Source organism: Microcebus murinus, chromosome 18, assembly GCF_040939455.1.
Source record: "Microcebus murinus isolate Inina chromosome 18, M.murinus_Inina_mat1.0, whole genome shotgun sequence".
In the NCBI taxonomy this organism is placed as follows: Eukaryota; Metazoa; Chordata; class Mammalia; order Primates; family Cheirogaleidae; genus Microcebus; species Microcebus murinus.
The window spans coordinates 47,913,847-47,941,254 of record NC_134121.1 but is presented as its reverse complement, the minus strand read 5'-3'; the positions used below and the strand labels follow the sequence as shown (position 1 = coordinate 47,941,254).

The following is a 27,408-nucleotide window of genomic DNA, read 5'->3' as shown; positions in this document are numbered from 1 at the left end:
CACCAGGCACTTCTAGCTCCCCGTCAAGTTCCACAGTGGGGGGAAAGGCCGAGTCAGCAAGTCAGCACTCTGGCCACGACTCTCTCCCAGGGCCTGGCTTTAAAATGCACTCTGGGGCTCTTGGAATAGCCATGGTCCTCCACCCCTCCACCCTGCCTGCCTCCTGAGGTCCTTCACAGAAGAGCCAGCCAGGGGCAGGAGTGCAGGGAAGCAGGGGGAGTCTGGGACAGCTGGGTAGCTGCAGGGAGTCACCACTTGGTTTGTGTTTGTCCAACATTCAATTCCAGGTAGGTCACGAATTCTTCTGGGGGCTCTACTTGGTGTGAATGTGGGTCACCCTGGCCCCACCTTTCTCATCTGGCAGATGTGTGTCTTGTGCCTACGTCACACCAGGCCAACCCAGCAGGCACTGGCCAGGCTGGAGGCCCCAGACTCTCCAGGGGGCTGTCTGGTCCTTGCAGAAAACTGCAAACAGTGCTCTGACTGTCCCCTCTCACTCACCCCCAACCCCAAATGAAACAAAGCAAGACCCAGCAGGGCCCAGCGCTGGAGCCACAGTCACCACCCTCCTTGGTGACCCCAGCTTTTACCCAAAGCCCCCCAGGAAGCAGATCTTTCCCTTTCACTCTCAGTCCTGGCGAGGGATCTGTCTGTCCTCACACTTCGTTGTCACCCCCTGAATAAGCAGCAGGAAGGGAACGGCACAGTTTTGGAGGTTTTTGTTTGTGTTGTTTTCTGATGGTTCGGTTTTTGCATCTTTAGCAGCTCTTTTGCCGCTCAAGATCCGTCCACTCTGCAGGGCCGCCAGTCTGACCAGGGCTGCCCGCACTACAATCAGACACGCGCGCACGCACGCACACGCACACACGCGCGCACACGCACGCGGCGCCCGGCCAGTTGCCGTGTCCTGGTGGCACAAACTGCCTCACAGAGCTCCGCTCAGGCGGTGAGGATGCCGCGCGCCACAAGCTGTCCTTGAAGACTTGGTGTGGAAAAGAAAATATAAACACCCCGGGATGCCAGGGAGGGGAGCGAACCCTCACGCGCAGTTCCAAACAATAATACCGCGTCATCCTCGGCACAGCCTGGAGACCGGCCCGAGACCCCCGGCTGGAGCCTCGGCTTCCCCGGCGCCCCGCGGGTCCCCGGCCGAGGGCGGGCCGCCGCGGGGTGGTCCGGGGCCGGCGCGGGGTCCTCCGAGCCCACCCGCTTCCTCCGAGGCCGCTCGAGCCCCCGCTCCCCTCCCCCGCCGCCTGCCACATCTGGTTCCACTCAGGTCCTCCCCCACCTCCAGGCGCGCTCCTCCTCCCCTCTCCTCCCCCGCTTGCAGAAAAGCGGAGACGATTTTTAAAAACCCAGTCACACACACCACACGCACACACGCTTCAGGAGGAGAGGGGAGGGGAGGGAGGGAAGAGTCGGGAGGGGCCCGCCGCCGGCGCTCCCCCCGCCCGGCCCCCGAAGTTGGCCAAGTTGGCAGCGCCTTACCCTGGAGGGCGGCGGCGGCGTCCCCGGGGGCGCCGGGGCGGCCGAGGTGCAGGCCCCCGAGGAGCAGGGCGCAGCGCAGCAGGTGACGAGGCCAGGGCGCTGGGGCCGGCCGGCCGGGCCCCATCCCCGCGGCACGGCGCTCGGCGGACGCGGGGACCGAGGGCGCACGGGCGCGGCGCGCGGTGGCAGCCCCGGCGCTGGGCTGTGATGACCGCCCGCGAGGGGCTCGCGTCCTGCTCCGGGTCGGGACGAAGTGATGCCTCCCGGAGAGGAGGAGGGAGGAGGCAGGCCGGGCGGAGGGAGGGCGGAGGGAGGAGCGCAGAACCCGGGAGGAGGGTTTGAGGGGCAGAGGGGAAGGGAAGCGGGCAGCGTGGGAGGGGAAGGGGCGGAGGCGCGGCCGGCGCTGGGCTGGGGACTGGGCCGGAGAGACAGCGTCTGGAGGGAGGGAAGGGGGTGGCGGGAAAGGAGGATCCGCGAGGTCAAGAGGACCGCAGAGTGCGCGCTTTCTCTCGCTGCAGTTTCCCAATCTCTCCCCACCTCGCCTTCCCTCTCTTGTCTGTCCCAGCCAGGAGCCCCAGACGCTGCGTCACAGCTCCCCGGCTGGCGCGGGCAGGCAAGCAACTGCAAAACTTTCCGCACGCTTCCCGGCGGCGTGGTGGGACCTGGGCTGCGAGGCCGGGTCGGCCGGGGGCGAGGGCTTGTGGCTGACCCAGGTGGCCAGACCGGGGCCACCATCACGCCCCCACCATCCCGCCTTTCTGCCGAGGTCCCTGGCCACTGAGCATCTGCTACCTCCATGCCCAGGGGTACTCGCGGGCTTGTGGGGAAGGGGCGGAGCCCAGTGCTTGGCCACCAAGGCAAAGATTGGGGGAGGGGAAGGCAGGGCCCCTGTTCCGTGTGCGGAACGCAAACAGTTCTTGCACGTCTTGTTTTAGCATTTGCATGACCCCCGTGTCAGTGCCCCTGGCGCAGAAGGAGTGTAACATTTTTGCTAGTTGGAGCTGCATCCAGAAACCTGGGGCAAATCTGTCCACCGGCTGTCCCAGAAGACCGACATCATCACTCCCACCAACTGGACTGCTGGCCGGTAGCAAAGGACCAAATGGAAATTTCATAAAAGAGAAGACAATCCGCTGTTATTCAGTATTATGCAACAGGTCACTGCAGCGCAGAGCGCTGGGTCAGGAGTCAGGATGCTGGGAGTCCAGCCCCACCTCTACTGCTGATTCCCTGAGCGACCTTGGAAAAGCCATTTCTCTGGTCTTAGAGCAGGACTGAGACATTTACTGACCTCAAGTTCAAAGAAAGACTCGTGCTCTTCTACCAAGAGTAATCAAATAAAAACACTATGAATGTAATATAAATTTTATTGTCTCCTGTGCTGTCCACTTTTTTTGGGAAATAATTCATTTTTTTTTCTTTTTTATTGCCCGGGTAAATACTTCCCTATCTCTGCAATGTGGGTATTGGGCCAGAGATGCTCACTTATCTCTTCCCATCTTTGCCAGGCTGAGATTCTTGGTAAATAGTCCCAAGGTTGCAGGGCTGCAAAGCAAGCACCCTCTGAAATCCCCTACAGTCCCTGGAAACAGTCCCACTAGTCACACTTTGGCCCTGAAACATGACTGACAGCCAGGCTGAACAAGTCCGTGGCACTCCATGGGTAGCTTGGGCAGGTCTGACACGGCCAGGTCCCTTTCAGTGACTGCTGCTTCACTGCCCCTCAGGACGTCTTCTTGGTGTGGCATGTCCTGGGATCCCAGTGCTTTGCATGCGCCTGGCTGTGCTGGGGCTGCCTCGAAGATCCTCCTCCAGGCCTCCCCTTTCTCACAGTCCTGTTATCTCCAAGGGACGTGAGGATTTGCCAGCTCCAGCCAAACTGTTCTCTCTCCCTGTCGGAACAGCCAAAACACAGGATACTTCTTCCTCTGGAAAAGGGCTGGAGCCTCGCTTCCCCACCAGCCTGAGTAGGTTTTGGCGTTTCCCCCACTGGCAGGGCAGAAGGCAACTCCCTGACAGCACTAGAGCATGACCCGGTGCAGAGCCCACCGTTTGCCAGCATCCGGTCCGCTGTGGCCCCGCACGCGGTAGGTGCGCACTGCTCTCCGCTGCTCTCCGCACCCACCCATTCAGTGAGCAGCAGCTGTAGCCCTGTGCTCGCTGCTGGTGAGACAAAGCCGGGCAAACACAGTTGCCGCCCTAGAAAACTTTCCTTTAGTGGCAAAAATAAACAAATTTTTGCTGTACTCCAGGCAGAGAAGACTCCATTCAAGGGTGAGGAGCACAAAAGTGCGCCGTGCTAGCTGGAACAGACATTTGTTCAAGCCTCCGATGCCCTGTTCTTGTCTCTGTTGAGGTGACACTTCCTGATCCAGCATGACAGGGTCACACACTGTATTCTGCTGATAGTCTAAGCCCACGGCTGACGCCGCCAACTGTCTTAGATCTTGACCTGGGGGGCGGAGAGCAGGGCCACATCTGGACAGTTCTCCCTATGGAGAATCCAGCCCGGTCCCCCGCTGCCTAAAGATCCTGTGCAGGCTCAGGGTTGACGGGACGCGGCTACAGTCTGTAGGATGCTGGGTGTTGTGAGAGGGCTGGGGCCTTCTGGGAACCCCTCACAGCACCCAGACCCTCATCTGCTTCCAAAGAAGGGCCAGCGTCCTGTGCCCATGGTGTCCTCACCGTCCCTGATGAAGCTCAGTTGAACAGCTATTTCCTGAGGGCCTACTACGTGCCAGGCCGGCATCAGCGTAGGTGCCAGAGACTCAGCAAGGTCTCCAACTTGGTCCAGGGGTCAGATGCCAAGATGATATCTGCTGTAGTGAATCGATACTGAGAAATGGCTCTCTTTCCAGCATTGACCGATGGTCAGACGGCAACAGGCACTGGGGGGTCTGCTGATTTCATCAGAATCAATTTAAGAGAAGGAGCACAGACTTTGGAGCCAGAGATCTGAGTTAGAATCCTGGCTTTGAGACCTGCACAAATTACTTCAGCTGTATTGGAGCTCACAATTCTTGTAAGTGGAACAATTCCTACCTTGTCTTGAGATTTAAATGGATCAACGCAGATATTCAGGGCATGTGGTCCCTCGCTGCTCGCCTTCCTTTGCCATTTGGACATCAGGGTGTCTCCCTTATTCCCTGCCCTTCACCCTATCTGCCTCCCCTCCTCTGCTCCCACCCCTGCACTGCCCATTGGATCTTTCTTCACAGGTCAGTTTGTTTGTTTGCTTTCTAGAGACAGGGTCTCACTCTGTTGTCCAGACTGGAGTGCAGTGGCACAATCATAGCTCACTGTAACCTCAGGTTCCTGGGCTCAAGTGATCCTCCCACCCCAGCCTCCCAAGTAGATGGAACTACAGGCACGCACCACCACACCGGATTATAACTTTTACATTTTTTGTAGAGATGGAGTTTCGCTATGTTGCTCAGGCTGGTCTCAAACTCCTAGCCTCAAGTGATCCTCCTACTTTGGACTCCCAAAATGCTGGGACTGTAGGTGTGAGCCACTGTGACCAGCCTTCCCAGGCCAGTTTTGTCGGGATTGCAACATTGGTTGTTTTACTTTGCCTGAGAAGACAATATAACCTCCCCTCATTGTCTGAACATCTCTTTAACAGTGTACACAAATGGTAGCCTGAAGTGTAAACTAATCCAATTAGAAGTGACTTGAGGCTCGCTTCAGCTGGCTAATAAATGCAAGTCCATAAACAGCCCAGTAGGGGCAGTGGGATGAGTCCAGGCCTAGGGAATGGAGGTCAGTGGGAGTTCTGGCTTTGCCACTCACTAGCTACATGTCCTCCAGCAAGTCACTTCCCTTCTGAGTCTCAGGTGCCCTTTGAAGTCCAAGTTTTGGTGTCATTACTCCCTGTACTTAGGGTTCCTCTCACATGCGCCTGCTCTTCCCTGGTTCTGCCCCTGAGCAGCCTCTCCAGACAGAGGGTGCCGGAGGAGCAGAGCCTCCCTAGCAGGCCAGGCCTACAACAGAAGCTTAAGGAAGGAGACTGCAACCTGGTGGCCAGGTAGAGTAGGAGGCTAAAAACAGGAAAGATTTGGCCAGCAGTTACCTGAGGCGACATGGGAAGGGGGTGTGACCCCAAAGAGACGTGTAGGACTTGTCCCACCCTGTACCCTCTCCAAGCCAGGAGGGAGGTCTGCCCAAGCACCGGGCTGGCCTGAGTGGATCCACCCTCTCTCCTTCCTGGCTCCTGTATCTCAAAGCCCCAGGCCTCCACTCAGGCAACCTACCCATCTCCAAGTCGCTGCACCCTCACTGCAGCACTGGGGCCCACAGAAGGGACTGGGCTAAAGAGGGGAGGAAGAAGGCAGGTTTAGTATTCAGACAAACCCAAATTTCAAGGTTTGCCTTCCAGGTTACGCAAGCTCGGGAAAGTCAGTTAAACGTAAAAGAACTATTTCTCCTGCATCCACTTTACTGGGGAATTTTATGGCTGATCTGTTCTCTTGACTGGTGCAGCCCATCACGGCCACAGATATAACCTGAGGTAGGTCCTGCCCACTTTCCCTAGGTTCTGCCACTTTTCCCATCTGTGGAGAACACCTAGAAGGGCTCTCCTGCCCTAGGAAAGCCTCTGAGTCTGCACCCACTCACTTTTAGCCCAAGGCCTATATCAGAACACTGTTCCTCTCAAGGGACTACAACCCCAAGCCTTTTCTCTCTGCAAGGATAAGAGATAATTACATCCCCCTCCAACATGCAGGAAGTGCAGGCTTCCTCTCCTTGAGTCTAGAGTCTGGACAGCCACTCCCACTTGGAGGAACCCCCACAGTAATGTGAGCCAGCCAGCAGGGCGCTGCAGGCAGAAGGACTACTGTCTCTCACACACTCACTGGCTCCTGTTTCCCCTTGGGAGGCTCAAACGGATCAGGAGCAAGCTGGCTAATGGGTGTTCAGAGAGGGGCAGAGGCTGGCCTGAGGCACCACAGTAAGGAAAAGAGGGAAGCCCTGAGCTGAGCTGAAGAAGAACCAGTTGTGGTTGAGTGGGGTGTAGTCCCCAGAACTTTCTACTGCCCTACCCAGCCAGTGCATGGGAGAGGAAGTGAGGAAAGGGACGTCACATCACCCTGTCTGCTCTACAAGGGCCTCTCGCCCCCTCCTCCCCCTTACAAGAATTGTGAGCTCCAAGACAGCTGAAGTAATTTGTGCAGGTCTCAAAGCCAGGATTCTAACTCAGGTCTCTGGCTCCAAAGTCTGTGCTCCTTTTGTTAAATTGATTCTGATGAAATCAGCAGACCCCCAGTGCCTGTTGCCATCTGACCATCGGTCAATGCTGGAAAGAGAGCCATTTCTCAGTATCGATTCAGTACAGCGGATACCATCTTGGCATCTGACCCCTGGACCAAGTTGGAGACCTTGCTGAGTCTCTGGCACCTACGCTGATGCCTGCCCCCCCCCCCCCCGACTGAGAGCTGCAGTGCCTCTGAGCCTGTCCCTGCACTAAGGATGGGGCTGAATCAGGAGTCCAGGTCTTCTCCAGGGACATGGCTCTGGCTGGGCTGGCAGCTTCTGCATCCCCCTCCCTCTTCACGATGTCATCTGGGCTGCTCCCGACCCTTGACTGCATCTCCACTGCTCAGGCAGGACAGGCAGGGGAGGTTCCTCTAGTCTCAGTTCTTGAACCTCCAAAGCAAGGCTGGGCCCAGTCCCTGCCAACAGCTGTCTGTGGCTCTCACTGACCTTGGTCAGAGGAAGGCCAGGCTTTGCAGACACAGAACCTGATGCAGAACCTCCCCATATCCATCCCTCCCTAGGCCTCTGGTGGAATAGAGCCTGGATGAAAACAGGAATAGAGCCTGGCCAGCCCACCACCCCCAACACACGAGCCCACCTTCCACAGCCTCCCAGTGTTCTCTAGCATTTAAAAAATGAAATATAAAAGTTGTCCTTAAAAAAAAAATGAAATAAAACAGTAAATATCATGATGCATTGCACATGAGTTAAGTGCTATGCTGTGGAATATGTATGGGGTGGAAACGTTAAGTGTATTAAACAAATCTGAAAAATATGGCTATTGAGAACCTGGCATGAGCCGCCCAGGCTCCCCGGCCACCCATGCCCAGCTCTGGCCTGCTCACCCGGACTGAGGCTCTGCACCTGACACGCTGCCCCCGTGCTCCTCCTCGGCCACCTGTCTGAACCCACTTCCCCTTCACAGGCACCACCCCAGCAGGCCACACTACTTGTCATTCCTTCAACCAGGCCCTGGGCTCCCCGGGGCCAGCTCACACTGCAACAACACAGTAAAGTGGGTAAAATAACGGAGAGACGTACAAGGTGCTGTGAGAACCCAAAGGAAGACAGGATGGAGGTGACTCAAGAGCTGAGTTTTCCAAGATGGTCAGATGGCCAAGGCAATCAAACAGCATTTGCAGAGGACTGGATGTGTGAGAGCACGGAGGGGCCCTGGAGGGACAAACACTGTTTATCTGTGAGGGTATGAAGGACTTTCGGCTGCAAGCACCCTTTCTTCCTCATCCTAATTCATTCTGCCCATCCTTCAAGGCCCAACGCAACCCCACCTCTCAATCCCCAGGGACTCAACTCGCTCTTACAGAACTGACCACCTCCCAGCTGACATTTAAATTCCCAACTAAAAGCTTCCTCAAAGCAGAAGCCAAGTCAATGTGCCTTTTTATCTCCCACAGAGCCCACCAGCATGTTCACAGAGGCTCTCAATGTGTTCAGAGTGAATGCATGAAGCTTCCAGACGAAGCAACTAGCTCAGACTGAGTGCTGGCCCAAGGTCACACGATAAGTGGCAGAGTTGTGACCTGAACGGAGACCCCACTCAGGGCTCTACTGTTATCTTGTTCTACGAAGCCATACCTGGGCAAGTTTTGTCTAGTTGACTTGGACAGGGGGACGCCTGAGGAGCAGTGCTGGTGTTCAGGCTGTGGGTAGGGCTCTGAACATCTGTAGTTGGGAAGGAGAAATGGCTCCTCAAATTAATTTGAGGGAAAGACCTTCCTTGTCATGCTTCCCAGTGGCATGCCCTTCTGAGGGCATGGGAGCCGGGCTGAGGGGCACAAGTTTTGACTTTATGATGGGCCAAGGCCCACCCTAGGGAGGCCTTCTATGTCCTATGGACATCTCTACAGGGGACACTGTGACATGAGCCTCACCCTGTTTTATCCTCCCACCCCCTTCAAGCCTTACAACAACCTCCAGGAAGTCCAGGCCAAGGGTCTGATTCTACCTTATCCATTGGGACACTTAGGAGCAGGAATATAGTTTCTTTGAGGCAGGACAGGATTATGGCTTCCTCATCTATAAGTGTGACAGGTCAGATGGCTCAGGGGACCTGCAGCACTGATGCTTTGTGAAACCACACCCCCATTTGCCCACCCAAGTTCACTTCCTGGGGAGGCAGGGTGGCTGTCCAGACCAGCAGGGTATCCAAGTAGATTTCAAAGGGCTACCAGCCACGAGGAAGGGGAGGCCACAGTGAAGGGAGCCCAGGGAGTGGGGGCCAAGTGCCACATCACCTACAGCAGCCTCTGCCTAAAGATGGCACTCAGAGAACTGATCTCACAAAATGTTCAAGCCTACAGTTAGTCCCCTCCCCAATCACTTACTCCACCCACTGGTGGTCACCAAACCTTTCTGGGCCTGTTTCCTCATGTAGAGTCAGCAAGCTGCCCCTACCTTCTGTATGCCTGGGCTGTGAAGACCCTAGCTGAGAAACTCCTTTGCCAAGCACAAGTGCTAGAGCCACTCCCTTTGCTGACAGTGCCCTCTGCTCCCTCCCTAAGTGGCCTCCAGGGTGAGAAGGCTTGGACAGCACAGGAGGCCACCGCAGTTGCAGGCTGCTCTCAAGGCCAACAAGGCTGAGGACAGCATAGCTCTTGCCTGGCACTTCCCTCCACACCCAGGAGTTAGTCAGGGCTGCTCTCTGACCCCACTCACCACAGGGTCTCTAGCCCATTGAGACACACACACACACACACACACACACACACACCCCTTCATCTTGGCCCCTGCTGAGCTCCCCCCAGCACAATAGCACTCTTGTGTTCCCTGCCCCCACCAAGTCCCAGACCTGCTCCCAGGCCTGCCTGTTTTCCCAGCCTGGGGCAGGTTCCCCCAACCCACCCACAGAGCTCACAGCAGCCAGAGTCCCTGACCACTCCCTTTTTAACCCTTCCCTGCCCTCCCCAACCCCTTCCCAAGGGCTGCAGTCCAGCCTCCTGCTCTCCTCCTCATCCTAAGAGAAGCAGACCCAGGTCTCAGCTAGCGCTCTCCTACAGCCAGGGCCCCTCAGGTGAAAGGAAAATGTGATAAATAGTTGTTATACATCTTAAGAGAAGGCCAAGGGGGAGAAGCTTTACCCCAAAGAGTGACTGTCAGGGATCTAAGTAAGGGAAGAGTTGTAGGGGCCTTCCTGGTGCTCCCCATAAAGGCAGCATATGTATGACATCAGTCCTAGGACAGCCCAGAGCTGAAGAGAGATTTTTATTTCCAGCGTAGAAAATAAGAGTCCTCTCAGTCTTCCAGCTGACAGCCACCCTCTCCGATGACCCCACCCTTATCACGTGGCTGGCTGGCAGGAAGGTGGACTGGTAACCTTCAGTGCTCATCCCACCTGGGAGTCAGATAGGCTACAGCTGTGTTCTCAAACGTGAGCCTGCATCAGCATCACCTGGAGGGCAAAAACAGATTGTTAGACCCCACCCCTTCAGCTTTGACTCAGCGGGGACAGGGAGGGGTCTATGTGCCTTTCTAACCAGCTCCCAGGTGATGCAGATGCTTCTCCCAGCCCGAAGCAGTCTTGGAGCCAGGGTAAGAGACCTGCTGGCCCACAGGTAGATATGGCGTCTCAAGAGGTTGAGACTGAGAGGGGCAGTCTCTCCAAAGGTCTGCATCTGGTGAGTAGAAAGCTCTGAACTGCAAACCAGTGAACTTGAGGCTCCAGGACCAACTCTTCTATGACCTATGATCTTTCTACACTCGATCTTAGCCAAAAGGCCAAGTGATCGATCTGTGACCTTTCTTAAACCACCTTTTTTTATTCCCCTCTTATGTGTCAGGGTACTTTACATATCTTATCTCTACTCCTTACTCCCACAAGGCAAGGAGATATCTCTGAAGCTTTCGAGATGGGATCTGAACCCAGACCCTAAAGACTAGGCTCTTCTCCATGATTCTACCTTAGAAAGGAAAACAGATAGCTTGAGCAATTAGAATGATGTAGTAAGAGAAGAAAGAGCCTCAGAAAGGAAAAAGCAAATAAAACACTAAAGTGGGTCAAGTTATTTGTAAAACTTTGCCTTCTTAGAAGCAAGGAGCTGGACCCAATGCTTGCCTCTAGCTCTAGGATTGTAAGAGATAACTATGTTTAAAGAGAGCTATTTTCTAAATTAAGAAACACAAGAGCTCCTTGACTGCTAATCTTCTCAGCTAGAAGAAAACCTGTCCTTTCCAGACGAGAGGCAAGGAGGTAGACAGACCCCATTTTTCAGAGAGGCAAGGAGGTAGACAGACCCCATTTTTCAGATAGCTGACACGTCCTGGTCCACCACAGAAGTGGGTGCATACAGCTCTTCTGGGCGAGTCTCCATGTTAAGCTGCCGGTCTCACAGTGAAGAGCCCAATTCTTTCCCTCCTAGGCCTTCCCTATCCTATTCACTGCTGTACTGCCACCAACAAATGAAGTTCTTGGCACGTGTGAGGTACAAAGGTGTTGCGTGAATCAATACATTCCCATCATGCCTGCAATGTCCACAGGGACTCAGCCGGTTGTCAGGATGCCCCCACCAACACCTGGATGGTAGAGGCCCTTGTTTGTTTGGAGCTGGAGATCTAGAGTCAAATCAAGAGGCTTAGAAGTTCACTTCTTAAAACTTATTTTAATAACCTTCCTCCCTCCCTCCCTCCCCCATTGGGATAGGCCAAAACAGTCTGGCTGGGTTTAATTACAAATTAATACATATTGTCATTGTGTAAAGTAAATCAACACTGTGGGAATAAGGGACTATTCTTGGAGAAAGTGAAACCCATATTAACAAAATATGTCATGGAAGAACCCTATTTAGTGATTTCACTGGCTTCTTAAAAGATTAGAGAAGATCTGGCAGGAGTTGATCTTAGGATTAAAAAAAAAAAAAAAGACGATTAGAAAAGGCCAATGCTCTGCATGTTCTCCAGGGCTTGTCATGCAGTGGCAGTGGAAAAGTGGTCTTGCCCAGACTCAAATAAGCCCAGTCAACTCCAACCAGACCCCAGACCTAAAAAAAGCAAGGGAAGAGGGCATCCCTTCTTTAGGATAAGTGTAGAAAAGGCAGATCCACAAATGAAGTCCTGTAGCTTCACTTGTAAGCCCATGTGAAAAAAGGAGACAGGAAGTTAGAAGGCTTAAGGTGTAGCATTTTTTTCAATGTTAAAAAAAAAGTTTAGGCCGGGCATGCAGTGGCTCACGCCTGTAATCCTAGCACTCTGAGGGGCTGAGGCGGGTGGATCACTCAAGGTCAGGAGTTCGAAACCAGCCTGAGCAAGAGCGAGACCGCGTCTCTACTAAAAATAGAAAGAAATTAATTGGTCAACTAAAAAATATATAGAAAAAAGTAGCCGGGCATTGTGGCACATGCCAGTAGTCCCAGCTACTCAGGAGGCTGAGGCAGAAGGATCGCCTGAGCCCAGGAGTTTGAGGTTGCTGTGAGCTAGGCTGACGCCATAGCACTCTAGCCCAGGCAACAGAGTGAGACTGTCTCAAAAAAAAAAAAAAAAAAAAGTTTAAAAATTAAAGTTTAAAAGTCAGCAATGTAAAAAACCATTAGAGAGGTTAATAAAAGGAATATAACTTAATTATTTTGAATAGGTTTCAACATGGTCTCCGCTTCAGCCATTTCCTTGTTACACAGACACCATCCTTTCCACACCCTGATCAACCTGGGAGACCTTATGGGTACTTTACTTAGCAGCTTGAAGGCAGTGGTTTCTTTTTTTTTTAAAAGGTACTATACACACACACACACATACGCGTTATCTGTATGTACATATGTGTGCATGTATGTAAATATATATTGCAACAAAATAGTTCTAGAAAGCTGTGGGCTCCAAGGCTTATGGGGCAGACTTCCTTCTGTTCAGAGTTTCACAGGACAATACCTACCCACGAACTTCTCTCCAGTTTGAAACACTCCATCTTCCCTTGAGATTGCCTGATACTGAGGAGAGTGAGGCAGGTCCACAAAATAAACGAAGGTCCCCAGAAAATGTGTCACCAGTGACATATTTCACATGTAAAAGAAACACTAGAGTCATGAGTTATTTGAGAGCTTTCTACGCTTCCTGACTCCCTCCCCTGCCCAGCTCGCATGCCTGAATGCTACATCTTTAAATATTTCTGGCTGAGTCCTCTTGCCACATATGTCAGTAACATTCCAAGCTGGCTACCACATGTTCAGGCTCTGGCCTCCTTCCCTCTCTACTGCCGAGTGCTTTGCTGTTTCAAGGGCATGATGGGGCCATACGTCTCCCATTTCAGCTCCATCTTCAGTTGATCATACATCTCAGAAACAACTAAATTTTAAAAAGAAATTAGTTCCAAAAGAATGTTCATATTTGAACACCTATTTCTCTTGAGATTTTTTAATTCCACTTGATTGACTGTATTAAGCTGAGTTAGACAAAGTGTGTGTGTGTACATGCACACACACACAACCCACCACACACCCACAAAATTTAGAGGGTTGGGGGTAAGATTGTTTCCTGCCAAAAGATCTAACAGAGGAAAACTTACGTGCTGATCAAGTTTTAATAATGTGGTTAACAGGAAAGGTACACCATTTAGCAAGCACACAAAGACTGGGGGTAGGAACGACTGATCCCTGGAGCGTCTGGCTCCCCAGCCCATTTTCTGCCTACCTTTGGAATAGTTGCGATAGTTACTACATTCAGAGAATCCAAGAGGACTGCATGGACAGATGAACCTTTATTTAAAAAAATAGCACTTCAAATAAATTAAAAGGGACAACCGTCAAGTGTTCAAATTGTGAAGAAATAGTTGAAAACCTAGAGAGACTCCAAGCTGCAGTCTTCTAACCTCATTCTTTGTCCAATGGCAGAAACCCACACATCTCAGTACTCCCACTCAATTTTTTCCCTACTGAGATGAGGGAAGCAATTGCAAACAGGAGACCAGACGGAGGAGAAAGCTGCATCTGATTGGAATGAACATTGCCACGTACTTGCTAATACGGGTTTCACTTTATGACCAAATGTATTCTTTCAAAAATAAAAAAGGGGGGAGGGAAGCTGCATGTTTTTAAAAATTGAAATTATTTAGGGATAAAACACTAACTCTAGTGCCTTTAACGGGCAATAGCAACTTTTTTCCTCCGAAGTCAAACACCATCCCCAGCTGAGCCTTTGTGCTACAAGCTTTTCAGGAGATGTTACCTAAACTTTATTAAAAGAAAAGAACAAGTTTAAATATAGACACTGGACTAGCCCAGTCTGTATTTTCAAGTCCACATTCTTCATCTGAAGCATTGCATCAGGGACCCCCCTGAGTCTGCATGTTTTCAAGTTCACAGTACATGGAACCAGTTTTTCTTTTTTAATTTTTTCCTCACTCAGAGCAGCCACACACGGTGGCCGTTGACGCCGGAACCTCGGGCGGGGCCTTTTCCTATGAGGCCTGGCCAGAGCTGCCCAAGGTTTCTCCTCAATGAGAATCGATGCTGTCATGCTCTATGGATGGGAAAAAAGCAAGAAAATAAAAGCACCTGGTACAGGTTTCATGAGATCCATTTGGATTCGCTATGTTCCAAACCCGCTGCTGAATGCCATTTGTCCACTTTGTGTATGTTGAACAGTTTGTGGCCTTAGAGTCGGTCTCAATTTGAAGAACTGTTATTGGATGCCCCAGAGGTTGATGCAATAGCAGCTCCAGCAGGGCTACTTGTGGAAACCGACTTTCGGATGTGAGGCAGCAAGTAGGGGTCACAGGCCAACTGCTGGACATCGATGCGGTCCTCCTTTCGGTAGGCCAAGCATCGTCGAATAAATGCCTGCAAAGAAGAGTTTCTTGAAGAAGACTGAAGCAGATAATCTTCTTCCCTCAGAGGGAAGCCTGAGGCTCAGTATCAGCTGCCAGGGCCCAGAGCAAACATCTCCAAAAGAGATCGAGCTTAGGGCCTCTCCCAGAGACCACCAGGCAGACCCAACGACGACAAAGGGGGAGATGCACCAGCAGCAGTACCTCTCTGCTACCACTGCTCCCTCCCAGACAGGAAGCTAAGCCATTCCTGAAGCTGGGGAGAATAGGGCAATGGCCTCTGAATACTCCTACCCCCAAAGCATTAAGGCCAATAACAACAAAAAAATTTCTTTGCCTTGGCTGGTTTGGATGGGAACAGTCTGATTTCATGGTCCTGCATCTATAAACCATGGCTTCAAGTGAACTTTCTGAGAAGTGGAAATTCTAACAATAAACTACCATTACAGGCAGCATAAGGAGACCAATAATGCCTAACAGTACGACATGTCACAGGTCATGAAATGACTTCTCTCTGTATCTCATTCTACCCTGAAAGGTCATTAAGCAAATGACCAGGTACATACCCTAAGTAGTAAAGGGAAACCTGAACAGGACTTGCATCCCTATGAATACAACAGGCATAAAAAAAGTGTACGTGGGGTTTGATATGGAATTCAAATGTACTACCAACATGGAGGTTTCCTTTGTACAAGGTATGAAAGGCTATGTAGTCTTAGTTTCTGCAACTCTTATCATAAAGACCCTTATATAGATTATCTGTCTTTTCTGGTTTCCTTCTTATTTTTTTTAACTAGATAGTTCTATTTAATCAAAGTTATAACTATTTTAAATATACAAATCAATTTTTAAAAATATAAAACATCATCATCACATAACGTCCACACTTTACACCAGGGTGATGATGTGTCAGCGCAGGCAGCTTCACCAACTGTCACACGTGTGCCACTGTGATGGCGGATGTTGATGGGGGTTGTACATGGGGCAGGAGGTATATATAGAAACGCTCTGTACTTCCTGCTCAATTTTGCTGTGAACCTAAACTCCTCTAAAAGCAAAGTTTATTTAAAACAAAATCTAAAACATGAAACAAGCTATTGATTTTGTTGTTTTCCCTTGTTTGATTAACAAAACATAAAAGTATAATACCAATCCTGGTTTTTAAAAAACAAAGATGCTTATAGGTACTGGCTTGGTTAAAGCATTTGGAAGATAAAAACAAATTCAAAGAAATTAACATAATGATCCTTGGCCTTTAAAAATGAAATTTTCAGCCGGGCGTGGTGGCTCACGCCTGTAATCCTAGCACTCTGGGTCAGGAGTTCAAAACCAGTCTGAGCAAGAGCGAGACCCCGTCTCTACTAGAAATAGAAAGAAATTAATTGGCCAATTAATATATATAGAAAAAATTAGCCGGGCATGGCGGCGCATGCCTGTAGTCCCAGCTACTCGGGAGGCTGAGGCAGGAGGATTGCTTGAGCCCAGGAGTTTGAGGTTGCTGTGAGCTAGGCTGACGCCACGGCACTCACTCTAGCCCGGGCAACAAAGTGAGACTCTGTCTCAAAAAAAAAAAAAAAATGAAATTTTCATAGTGAAATAAATGGAACTGGTGTTAACTGGAGTTAAACAGGTTATCTTGGGTTGGATACTGGTCAAATATACTTCTTTTACCTTGAATTTGCTCTCTACACAGCTGCCAGTGCAGGTTCTTAAAACAGCAATCAGATGGCACAGTTGCCCTGATTAAAACCCAAAACTGCGCTCCTCACACTAACCCTGCCACCTCTCTACACCCTCCCCTCTGCTCTGCCTGCTCTGTGGACCTGCCAAACTCATTCTCACACCTGAGCTGCACTTGCTTCCTCTGCTCCAAATGCTTTTCCCCCAAACCTACACATGGCTCCCACCTTCACATCATTCAAGACACTGCTCACAACATGTCACTCATCACAGAGGCCTTCCCTAACCATGCCATCAAACAAGGGCTTCCCACCTCCCCATTCCCCTTACTGATTTATTTTCTTCATAACATTTATCACCATCTGAAATGTATCCACCTTTTGTTTTGTTTGCCTCACCTAGTAGAATGTAAGCTCCTTAAGGACAGGAACTGGTCCATGTAGTTTAGTGCTACACATTTAGTTCTATCTCCATTCCCTAGAACAGTGTCTAGTGCTTAATGGGCACTCAATAAACACTGGTTGTGGGAGGAGACAGAGGGGCGAGGGTAGGAACCAGAGAAATACAAGGAGATGGGAGATAATTAGTGGAAAGATGTGGAGATACTTCTGTATTTTTCAAAGCAAGTCCATCTAACCATCTCTAAAGTTTTGGGAACATTTGTTCAACTATTTATTGAATAAACACCAAAGTTTGACTAAAGTAGTCTAAAGGAATAGTCTCAAAAGACCTGACAAATGAGGAGAATTAAACATCTGTGAGGTATTTGAGTCCCTCACAGTGTCAATTCTGGGTGGCAGCTATGGTGTGGGTAATAAGAGCAGCTGCAGAAGCCACTGTTAGATGCTATCCTGGCCACACGAACCTTACAACCACCTTTCTCTCTCTCTCTTTTTTTCTTTTAAAGAGATGATGTCTCACTGTTGCCCAGGCTGGGGTGTAGTCGTTATTCACAGGCACAATCTAGCTCATTGCAGCCTATAGGGAACTCCTGACCTAAAGCAATCCTCCCACCTCAGCCTCCAGAGTAGCTGAGACTATAGCTGCAACCACTTTTTTAGGGAAGGTGTTTTTATCTTTGTTTTATGGCTAAGGAAAAGCCTAAAGTTACATTGTGCTGAGTACAGAGCTGACACAAAAATTAGGTCCACCAAGTCTCAAAGCTGAGCCTCTCTCCAGCCCTCTGCCAGGATAGTCAGGAAATCTGCATTTGCCTTAAAATGTATTATAAGGCTTCTCCATTGCAGATTTATTTCTTGGTTATGCAGTACTTGAACTGTTGAATTAGGGGGACAGAAAGTTATCAGTCAGGAATTATTCATTCTTACTCTGTAACAAGTCAGCAAAACCACCTGAAAAGAGGTTCTTTCCTAACCTACTTTACAGAGTTGCACTATGAGGGAACAGCAGAGGCCAAACACTGATAAAAGGGATTAGACTTATAAAGGACTTTAGAAACATTGAATGATCATGGCATATAATGGGGTTGACCACTACCTATCTAAGTAAAACTAGTTAATATATAAAAAGAGATAACACAGCAAGGACAAACTATGGGTAGCTACCACCCATCCACGAAGCAAGGCTGAGGTGAGTATTTATAGCTTCATTTTCTCCAGCTCCCATTCCATGATTCCTTTGCCCGATTGAGTTTTTAGTATTGCTCTCACCAATTGCTACAGGATTTACTGCTTACTACTCACTTGCCGTTTAACCCTTTGATGTCTTGGTACTCTTATATAATTTTTTCTATGTGGGCCTTTAGCTCCCCAAATTGATCACAACCCCTGACTTTGGACAAAGCTGGGTACCCTTCACATGCCTGTGGTCTCTCTCTACTAAAGAGGCTATTCTCCCTTTCCCTCCCTGATCTAGTGAGCCTTTCTGGATTTAAAAACCCACTCATCAACATTCCCTTTACCAGAATTGGGTATGGGGTGGTCAGAGTAAATGCAATAGTCTCTACTGTTCTCAGGAATATTAATTCATGCCATCTTAATGTTTTTAATAACTCCTGAATTTCACATTGAACAATTCATCCTTTATTACCCCCCCAAAATAATACAGAAAACAAAGCAGTCATTTCTGATGACCAATGGGTCAAAACTTACCTTTGCTTCAGGTGTTACTACTGGCTTTGGCGGGAACTGCACTTCAGTAGCTTTAAGAATAGTATTCTCCTGCAGAATGTCTTGCTGGGACTGGTTATGGCCAAAAGGCTGACATATGAAAACAAAAACAAACAAAAGTGGGCCTCCAATTAAAATTAAAGAGAACACAATTCAATAACAAGGAAAGAAGACATCATCTATTAAGAACTGCTATAAGGAACTCTGGAGATGATCTTTAATTCTCTGGTTTTATAGATTAAGCGGGCAAGAGCGCACAGCTTAATTAACTTGCTCACAGTCTGACTTCAAGGTCAAGGTAGAGCTGGGACCTGAAGCAGCATCTCCCATATCACAATGCTCTGCTACGCTTTGCTCACAGCAAAGAAAAGGAAGATTCAGAGCAGGAACCAACAACCTCTTTTGCTCTGAGTGAACCCGGAGCCCTAAGCAATACATATTTGTGCCACTGGCCCACTCAAGACACAGATAAAAAGAGATGAAAAGGAAGTAAAAGAGTAGAGGGTTAAGGAGAGAGTGAGAACAAAAAAGAGCTGGGGTTATTTAGTGGCTTCATCTGTGCCCCAAATTGCCATTTTCTAATAAACTCCTAAAACAAGTTCAAGCTTACTGTCATCTCTACAGTGATCTATCGACAGATCTCAAACAATTCTTTCTAGATAACCACTACCACCATTACCAGCAACAATGTAAGACTGTCAGAGAATATAAACAATAATTAAGCCCCACTAATTCTGAATAGTCTCTGTTTTAGAGAGGTAAGATAAAGACAGACAGACCATGGAGAAGTTAAAGAGTAAGCTATAATCTGAATTAAGAGCTTGGTATAAGGGGACTATAATTACAATATTAAAAGAAGATGCAAAACTCCCACATGGCCTACTTGGGAATATGCCCACAGCCCACTTGGGCACACTGAAGCATACAAACACACTGAAAGCAGAAAAAGGAGTATAAATACACAAATTGATCCTATAATAATATATACATTTAGAAGAAATGCTCACAAGAAAAAAACATATATGCAAATTCATTTGGTGTAGTTTACTACCTGGGTTGTTATTGTTCAAATGATATGTCACCTTGATCAGAGGTAACTGACAATGAATACTTTCTATACTCACTCCCCAGTATAGAAATATAAATCATGGTTTCATTAATAACAGCTTTAACTAATGAGATGGTTGGAAATAGAGTGTAGGGATATTTTAACTTTCAGTTCTTGAAACCCATAAGAATGGCTTGTGGGAATACTGTATATTTTAATTAACTATTTCATGTTATGTCCCTATATATATTATCAGAATCAAAACATGTCCTGGATAATTGGAGAACAGCAAAAATGCATGTTTTTAACAGCCCAGAAGAATTCATTAGGTGCCCTAGGGTCGAGAATTTCTGCTTATGCATAAAGCTTGTATGATTAAGTCTGTTCTTTATTTTTTTTTTTATTTATTTATTTTTTTTAAGTCTGTTCTTTAAACCACTACTTTCAGGATTCCCATTTTGTACAACCCACTGATTAACTCCAAGAAGCTAATCCATACCAAGGCAACTGTGCACACATGCCACCCAAGAAGGAAGCTACTGCCTCCATCTTCTCCCTTACCTTCCTTCCATAAAGACACTGGTAGAAGATCACACCCACTGACCAGACGTCAACTTTATTTGAGATCTTTGGTGGTTCTTTCCCAACCACAAAACACTCTGGTGGTAAATACCTGGGACAAATGAGAAATAAAAATTCTTAGGAAAATGATTATATAAATCTAAGATGTATACAAAAAAACAAAATAAAAGACCTTGTTAAATACAGAAATATCTAAATATAAACGGTCAACTTGGACCTATATGGAGAGTCAATAAAAAGATATAACTTAGGGAGGAAATAATATTCTTACAGGGTATTAAAATACATTTTTCAATTTACTGAGAGGGAAAAATATTATTGCTAGTCCCACTTCACTTACCCCAGCCTCCTTTTCCAGGCTTGTGCCTAATAAGTGTCATTTAACAAGTTTTTAAAAGGGTTAAGAGACACAAAGAAGTGCATTCCCTTTTATGATAGCTTCATCAACAAACATTAAAATATAACTAGAAATGGTATGTGGTTCTTTCATGCTGCCTAAAGGATACATCTCTAAAATAAATGTTTTAAAAGTCCAAATGAATTCAGGACACAGTACAAATCTCTCAGGAGAGAGTCTGTTTTGCCTTCTTATGGTAGCCTCTTTTGGAAATCTGGACTGGAAATAGCTCCAATGTATAATCAAGGGTGACTTTAAAGTCCAAATTATCAGAAGATATTTTATATTTCCTACTTCCAGAGCGATCAGAGGCTTACTGGAAGATGAACAAATAGTGTGGCAAAAGCTAAATAAACTAGTTGTTAGAATAACTCAACCCTCATCTAAATTCCTTCCCTCCCCACCACGGAACTCTAAAGAAACTAGGGGAGAGACAACCACACCAAATTGTATGGTGTGGAAGGTAAGTGCCTCTTGGCATTTAGGAAACCAAATAAATGTGCCTAGAGTCTTAGCCATGGCATAGCTGGAAGGCAGAATTCTCATGATAACAGATTTTAGGCTAGAAAAATCATTTCTGTGGAGAATTCTTTATTTGGGACCCCGCTGCGCTCTTGGTATAAAAATATATATAAAAATCTAAACTTATAGCTTGGAGGGGACCACAAGAGGTAAGAGAGAAAATGTTCCCTCTTCAATCCACTATCTCTATCAAATTTAGTTTCAGATGATAGGCTTGCTTTCTTTTTTTTATAAAAATAAGTTTAATTTCATATTCTTATTTCTTTTTTTTTTTTTTTTTTTTTTTTTTAGGGGGGCCAAACCACGTGGCTTTATTATACACTCGTGGACGAGGTTCTGGGGCCCCAAGAGCAGGGGCCCCGGAAGTCGCCCATATTCTTATTTCTTATTCTTAAGAGACATTTTTGGATAATTAAGACCTGTAACTAGATTATCATCTCATTATTATGAAAACTTTTATCAAGAATACATTGAAAAATGAAATAATATATCAAGAACTAAGAAGGAAAAAAGGCAAAGAAATAAAAATAAAGAAAAAAGAAAAGAATTTATAAAAAGAACAGCTGTTCTAAGTGCCACTAAAACCTCCCTGAACCCAAGTTTTTATAGTTCTAGATTTTATTTTCAAATATATTTAAATATAATCTTTGAAAAAAAACAAATATAAAATGACCATTTTAATGTATTTATAACTTTTTGTGGCAGTGGCAAGAAGAATAGGAGTTACTGAACTCATCTGAAGGCAGAATAATAATTTAGCAAAATTTTTAGAATATAAAAGACACCGTCACTTGATAGTACAAGTCCAGCAAATTACTTTCTAGATCTCAGTTCTTCCATTTGTAAATGAAACTAATTCTTCACCCAAATAATACCAAAAATAACAAGCATTCTATAATAATTTCCTATCCGGGACTTTGGGAAGGAGAGTAAATGACAATTCTATGATGCTACACTAAATTTATGTTAAGAAAAACATAGTTGTAGGCTGAGCGCTGTGGATCATGCCTTAATCCTAGCACTCTGGGAGGCTGAGGTAGAAGGATCGCTTGAGCACAGGAGTTGGAAGTTGCAGTGAGCTACTGTGACACCACTGCACTCTACCCAGGGCGACAGAGTGAGACTCTGTCTCAAAAACAAAAACAAACCCCAAAACTACAGTTGTATATTCCATCAATCAACAGTCTGCATACAGAAAAATTATTCTCATGGCACAGTCTATAGGTCACTTATTTAAAAGGAGTATTCAATGTGGAAGAATTCTGGAACAACCAAATACTGCAAATAGTCACTTAGAATGCATTATATCCTCCTGGCTTAGTTTTCTCTCTCTGAGTCATCCCAAGAGGACAACATACTGAGGAAGGTGATTACGAGAATGTTTCTACCAGCACAGAGACTCTTCAAAACCTTCATAGACATCTATAAGACTTAGTTTTCTCAGAAGCCCCCTATCTTTTCATTATGAAAAATAACACATATAATCTAAAGCAGAAAGAATAAAATGAACCCCCAAGTAAGTATCATCCAGCTTTAATAATTATCGACATGTGGCCAATCCCCATGCCCCCCTGCAACAGGTTACTTTGGAGCAAATCTCAAACATCACATAATTTTTATTTAAACTCTAGTGGGTGAATTTTTATAGCTAAGAAAATTATAGCACTAAGTAGCAATGAGGCAACTATTTTAAACATGAAAAAACTACATCTTTCAAAAAGAACAAGCTATCAAACATAAAGCTCAAATCCAAGTTCCAGTAAATTTATATAGCAGAGGTATAGACCTACTTCCAGAATTTTCAATGGCAGATATTTTTGCATCACTTAGTGACAGGAACACTAACCCACAATAACCACCATGGTGAGTGAATAAACACTGTAAATGTAGCTTCTATTTAAAACCTAGAATTTTGAAGTTTTAATTTAGGGACTGACTTTTTACTATAGGTACTATCTCCACAAACAGTAAGAAGTAACACAAACAGAGTGTTGGCTATATGGTGTTATAGCAGGATTTGAGTGATGGGAGCAGGGCTAATCCAGTGTGTTGTGAAAGGTACATCCCTCTTTCCTACTTTCTCATCAAATCCCCTCATTCCTAAATAGTATTTTCCTAAGGCCCAGGGCCCTTCAATCCCAAAGATAAGTGATTTGACCATCTGACCCTGTGTTACCCCACCTTTAGTGCTATGGAACCTTCTCCAGGTTCAGAATCACATATGCCAATATGTGGCTTTGTGTGACAACCTCAAAAGGGAAAAGGTAGTTTTGTTAACATACCTTTATAATCACAAAGTTCAATGCCTGCGCTCCAGGTATCTTTTATTGTTCTCACTGTCAAAAGTAATAGTAGGCAAAAATAGGAAAGGTCATAGAACTAGCAGGCAGAACTGGATGGGGTAGGGTGGTTGGGGGGAGACAGGTGACAACAGATGGGAAGAAATGTGCCTCAAAAACTTTTAAAACATGGCTAACAAACATGGATAAACTTCTGGTAAACTGTGCTCACTTTTTCCTATATAGATTTCATTTGATGCTATGGTTATTTTTCATCCTGATCTTCATAACTCCCTAGTTCTTGAGGGCCAAAAATCCTCAGGCAGCTCTAGAAACAAATCCCACATCCCATTAACCCATGAAGGGAGACCTGCATTTGTAATGAAAACAACTTGGGGCCATTCTTTATATGTACCACAGGAGCAGCCCATTCTCTACTGACTTATAAGGCCAGTCCTATGGAGGAAAACTACATCTCAAACACGTACACGGAAGTGCTCTCTCACAACAGGTTTTAAAGAAAGGAAAAAAAAAAATTAAGACAAATTAACAGAAATACAGAGTCAAACTGCTGAAAAAATAGTAACTATCTGGGGAGAAAGTCTGCTTTGGTTTATGGCATTTTTGCCTCGCAGACAGTATACAGAAATTAATTCTAAATGACCAGTGTTTCAGTACAGCAGAGCCACATCACCTGCAGAACCTCCTGGATACCTACCAATAAGTACCAGCACCTTGTGACGTTAGCTCCATGCCATCCACTGAATTGTAGCTATCATCATCCATGATCTTGGAAAGACCAAAATCTGTAATTTTTATCTCTCCACACGCTGTACCATTTACTAAAAGAATATTACCTAAAAAGATAAAAACCTTCATGAATAAGCAGAGACTTACTGATTAAGAGTAAATTCCAAAGTAATAATGCAAGACAACTGAACTCAAACTCTTGCATGAAGAAGCAAACATCTAAATCTTTCAAATAAAGCAATCTGGACTCTGGAGGTTGAGGGAGAGTACTCAGTGTCTGTTGGAAACTTTTATTTTCCAAGAATCACCTGCTTAATGTGCCAAAACCACCACTATGAGCTCTGGAAATAAAAACAACTGGCTAAAGTAAAATATCACTTGTATAAGCTGGTCAAAACTGATGGGAAAGTTTCATTTGAACTTTCAGTGTGGATTTCTAAACTACCCTATGTAGAAAAGTAGTTTAGGTGGGGGTGGGAATTAAAGAAAACATACAAGGGAATCAAAGCTAGTACCACAGCACCACCTACTGTTCCTATGGCAGGAAAGTGTGTTGAACTCTGCCAGAAAATTCAATCACACTAAAATAGCCATCTTTAGAAAAAAAATCACTTCATTATAATTAGTTTTTAGTCATCTGAATTGTATTAGAACATTAAAGAATAGTCAGTAGTGATATTTAATAGGTAGCTACCAGAAAGGTAAAGCAAAGTTAACAATTTTGCCACACCAGAAGGTAAATGGGAACCATCTTCCTGAAGCCCAAGCTGAGCTGATTAGAGTTGTCTACATAGAACATATGCGGACTTTATAACACAGCTGAGGATATCAACAAAATATAGAGGTAAGAAGTCTAACAGCCCTCTACTCTCTGCTGAAAACTACCACATTTAGATAAGCATACAAAAAGATGAAAATTACTCAAAATTCAATTAAATGAGAGGCTTATATGCAAATATTAATTTGGGGGCACTTATCAAAGAAGACTAAAGAGTAACTGCTATGTAGTGTGAGTAATTGGAAAAAACAAAACTGAACTTGCCAGTACAGTTCTTTCTTTATGGGACTGACATCATGAACTGCCCCAGCTCCAAAGACAAAGGCATTGTTTCTACAGAGTATTTAACCTGACCCACCCTCCTAAACTCAGTGCTGCCTGTCCAGGACTCTTCTTCCCACACCTACCCAGGCAATCTAAAGTTAGATGCTAACAGGACTTCTTGGCTGCTGCCGAGTTCTCTAACTTTATAAAATGAAATGTCACTTACAAGATGAAAGGCACCAATAATGTCTCCTGAAAGTTAGACATACCTGGTTTGAGGTCATAGTGTATGATGGGAGGTTTTATTTCATTTAAGTACTTTAAAGCATTCACAATCTGCATGATAATGGATCGGGCCTCTTTCTCCGACATTAATTTGTGCTGTTTCAGGTAGAAGTCCAGATCATTTCCCTCACAGTATTCTAATACTGTACAAAACCTAAAGACAAATAAACCAGCATTTAACCATGGGATAAGAGCAAGCAGATTAAGACTATCTAAACCAATTCCAGTGAAAACTTTGGTAATTAGCTCCTCACTCATTTCTTCTTGTTCCTTAAAATACTCTTCTATTTTTTATTTAGTATTAGATACTTGAATGGTTTACAGTAAGAAACTGCTTCTGAACTTAGTGAAAAGCCTCTACGCCTTCCACACTGGAATCTGTTGCAGACCTCTTCTTGAATCTAGACTATGAGAATACTGACAAGAACTATAATGTATTCATTAAGCTAGATATCTTCTTGGAAGGGTCTTCCTTTATATACCAACTTCACCCATCAATTTCTAAACAACCACATTGTGCTCAAGTACACAATTCTCACTGCAAACATTTTATATAACCCTGAGTGCTGACAGAGCAGAAGAACCTTGGGTTTTCCCAGGTCCCAAGGACTGACTGCATACTGCATCTCCTGGCAGTATGGCACGGTACTGCACAACAATCTGTCACCACTAAACACAAACTGTAAAAGAGTTTGGAGAAGTACAGTATCTGTGGTTCTAACAAATGTGTTCTTTTTCCTTCACTTATGCCAATTCATCACACAAACCCCAATACATGCCCTTCGTGGCATTACAGGTCATGTGTCTACTTTCCAAGGGTAAAAACTGAAGTAAGGCTTCTTAAACTATTTGAATATCCCTAAAAGATGAAAATCTTTTGAACTATTCTAAGTTGTGACAATGTGGGTATGTCATTGGGATATGTCTAGCTAGGAAATAAAAACCCTGTGACTATTTAAAACAGAGAAGCTTTAATTCAGGGAAGAGGTCACACAGATAGATGATGAAAGAGCTAAGACGACAAACTGGCCAGTGAGGCATCCCAGATTATCTACAGCAGGAAACCATTAGCACCCTAAGGCCAGAAGGCCAGAGGGAGGAGATGGTGCAGCCTGAAACCAGAATCACCAGAAAAAATTGGAACTGGGGGGAAGGGGGATAAAGACACCACTCCCCATCTCTGCCTCCCCATTAGCCTAACCCAGATGGAGACCAGCTGACAAATAAGCCCAGTGAACACAGTGTGCAAGGGCTAACTCCCTTAAGATGCAGAGCAGGGGAAGTGTGAGGGACAGAACTGAGAACAAACAGGCTCAGGACTAGCACTATGGGCCACTGAGTAATGTGAGGCCTTCAAAAAGCAAATGTAATTGAATGTGGATATACATGGTCCTGTGGACTCTCCAAACTGAACAATACTTTTATGCTTCTTACAAAACATAACAGGGTATGCTAGCACCCTATTTGAGAATAAGTATCTGAAATTTACAGATTCTCTTATCTGAGATTCTGAAATCTGAGATACAAACTCTCATGCTCAATGGGCTGATTCTTTGACCCAAATTCAAGCTGGAAATAAAATCTCACTTTTAATACCCAAGCGATTATTCCAGACTATGGATAGGGGGAAAAAGATTACAAATACCCAAGCATTTCTCAGAAGACTTTATCAAACAATGGTCTGACTTATTTTTGGTGAATATTTATCATACATACGATTGGAAGAACAAAACAATCAACTCAATTCCTCACATTAGTTAAAAGTAAATATATAATTCAAAATAGTGGATAATCCAAGTCATTATATCTATTTCTGAAATAGTTTTTGTATTTACATTTTAGAGAGGGGTCTACCTAGTATTCAAGGAATTTACTCAAAGCAAAACAATGTTGTCACCCTGCCCCCGTTTCTTAATCCTGCTGTTAACTAAGATTATTTTTCTTAACCCTACTCCATGAAAAACACAACACTATGCCTGCTGTAAGGGCCACTATAATGAAAAGAGGAACTTCCCAAGTGGATGGAAGAGGGAACAGGTCTTATTTCCAAAGGGAATTATGGTCTCCTTTTGGGGTCATTTCCAAATGTGGTCTGGTTGTCTGTGTAGCCATCTCTGAGACAGCTGCTGGCTAGAACAGACCAAAACTCCTAGAGTCACCCTGGAAGGCTGAGGGGAACCTA

At 46.0% G+C, this 27,408-nt stretch overlaps 2 protein-coding genes and 1 long non-coding RNA gene across 8 annotated transcripts in view; 1 reads left to right on the top strand and 2 right to left on the bottom strand.

The window, feature by feature from the left end:
• The window catches only part of MRC2 (mannose receptor C-type 2), a 54,610-nt gene extending 52,851 nt beyond the window's left edge, over positions 1-1,759 (bottom strand). The window contains exon 1 of the mRNA XM_012747377.3: positions 1,489-1,759. Coding sequence (XP_012602831.2) covers positions 1,489-1,612 — 124 coding nt within the window. The 5' untranslated portion in view covers positions 1,613-1,759. The remainder of the gene's footprint in view (positions 1-1,488) is intronic.
• On the top strand, positions 1,436-2,865 carry LOC105861664 (uncharacterized). 2 transcript variants are annotated; one of them, XR_001149644.3, is made up of 3 exons: positions 1,436-1,570; positions 2,054-2,294; positions 2,424-2,865. It is a non-coding gene; the product is annotated as an uncharacterized LOC105861664 (long non-coding RNA). The 2 variants fall into 2 exon arrangements; XR_012913096.1 differs by having other exon boundaries at positions 1,461-1,570; positions 2,058-2,294.
• Positions 2,866-13,425: 10,560 nt separating this feature from the next.
• Positions 13,426-27,408, bottom strand: part of TLK2 (tousled like kinase 2) — a 116,910-nt gene continuing 102,927 nt past the window's right edge. For all 5 annotated transcript variants that reach the window (XM_012747380.3, XM_020281142.2, XM_012747384.3 and 2 more), the window contains 5 exons: positions 25,211-25,380; positions 23,868-24,006; positions 19,931-20,042; positions 18,304-18,411; positions 13,426-14,525 (listed from right to left, as the gene is read on the bottom strand). In XM_012747380.3, the coding sequence (XP_012602834.1) occupies positions 14,352-14,525; positions 18,304-18,411; positions 19,931-20,042; positions 23,868-24,006; positions 25,211-25,380 (703 nt within the window). In that variant the 3' untranslated portion in view covers positions 13,426-14,351. The remainder of the gene's footprint in view (positions 14,526-18,303; positions 18,412-19,930; positions 20,043-23,867; positions 24,007-25,210; positions 25,381-27,408) is intronic.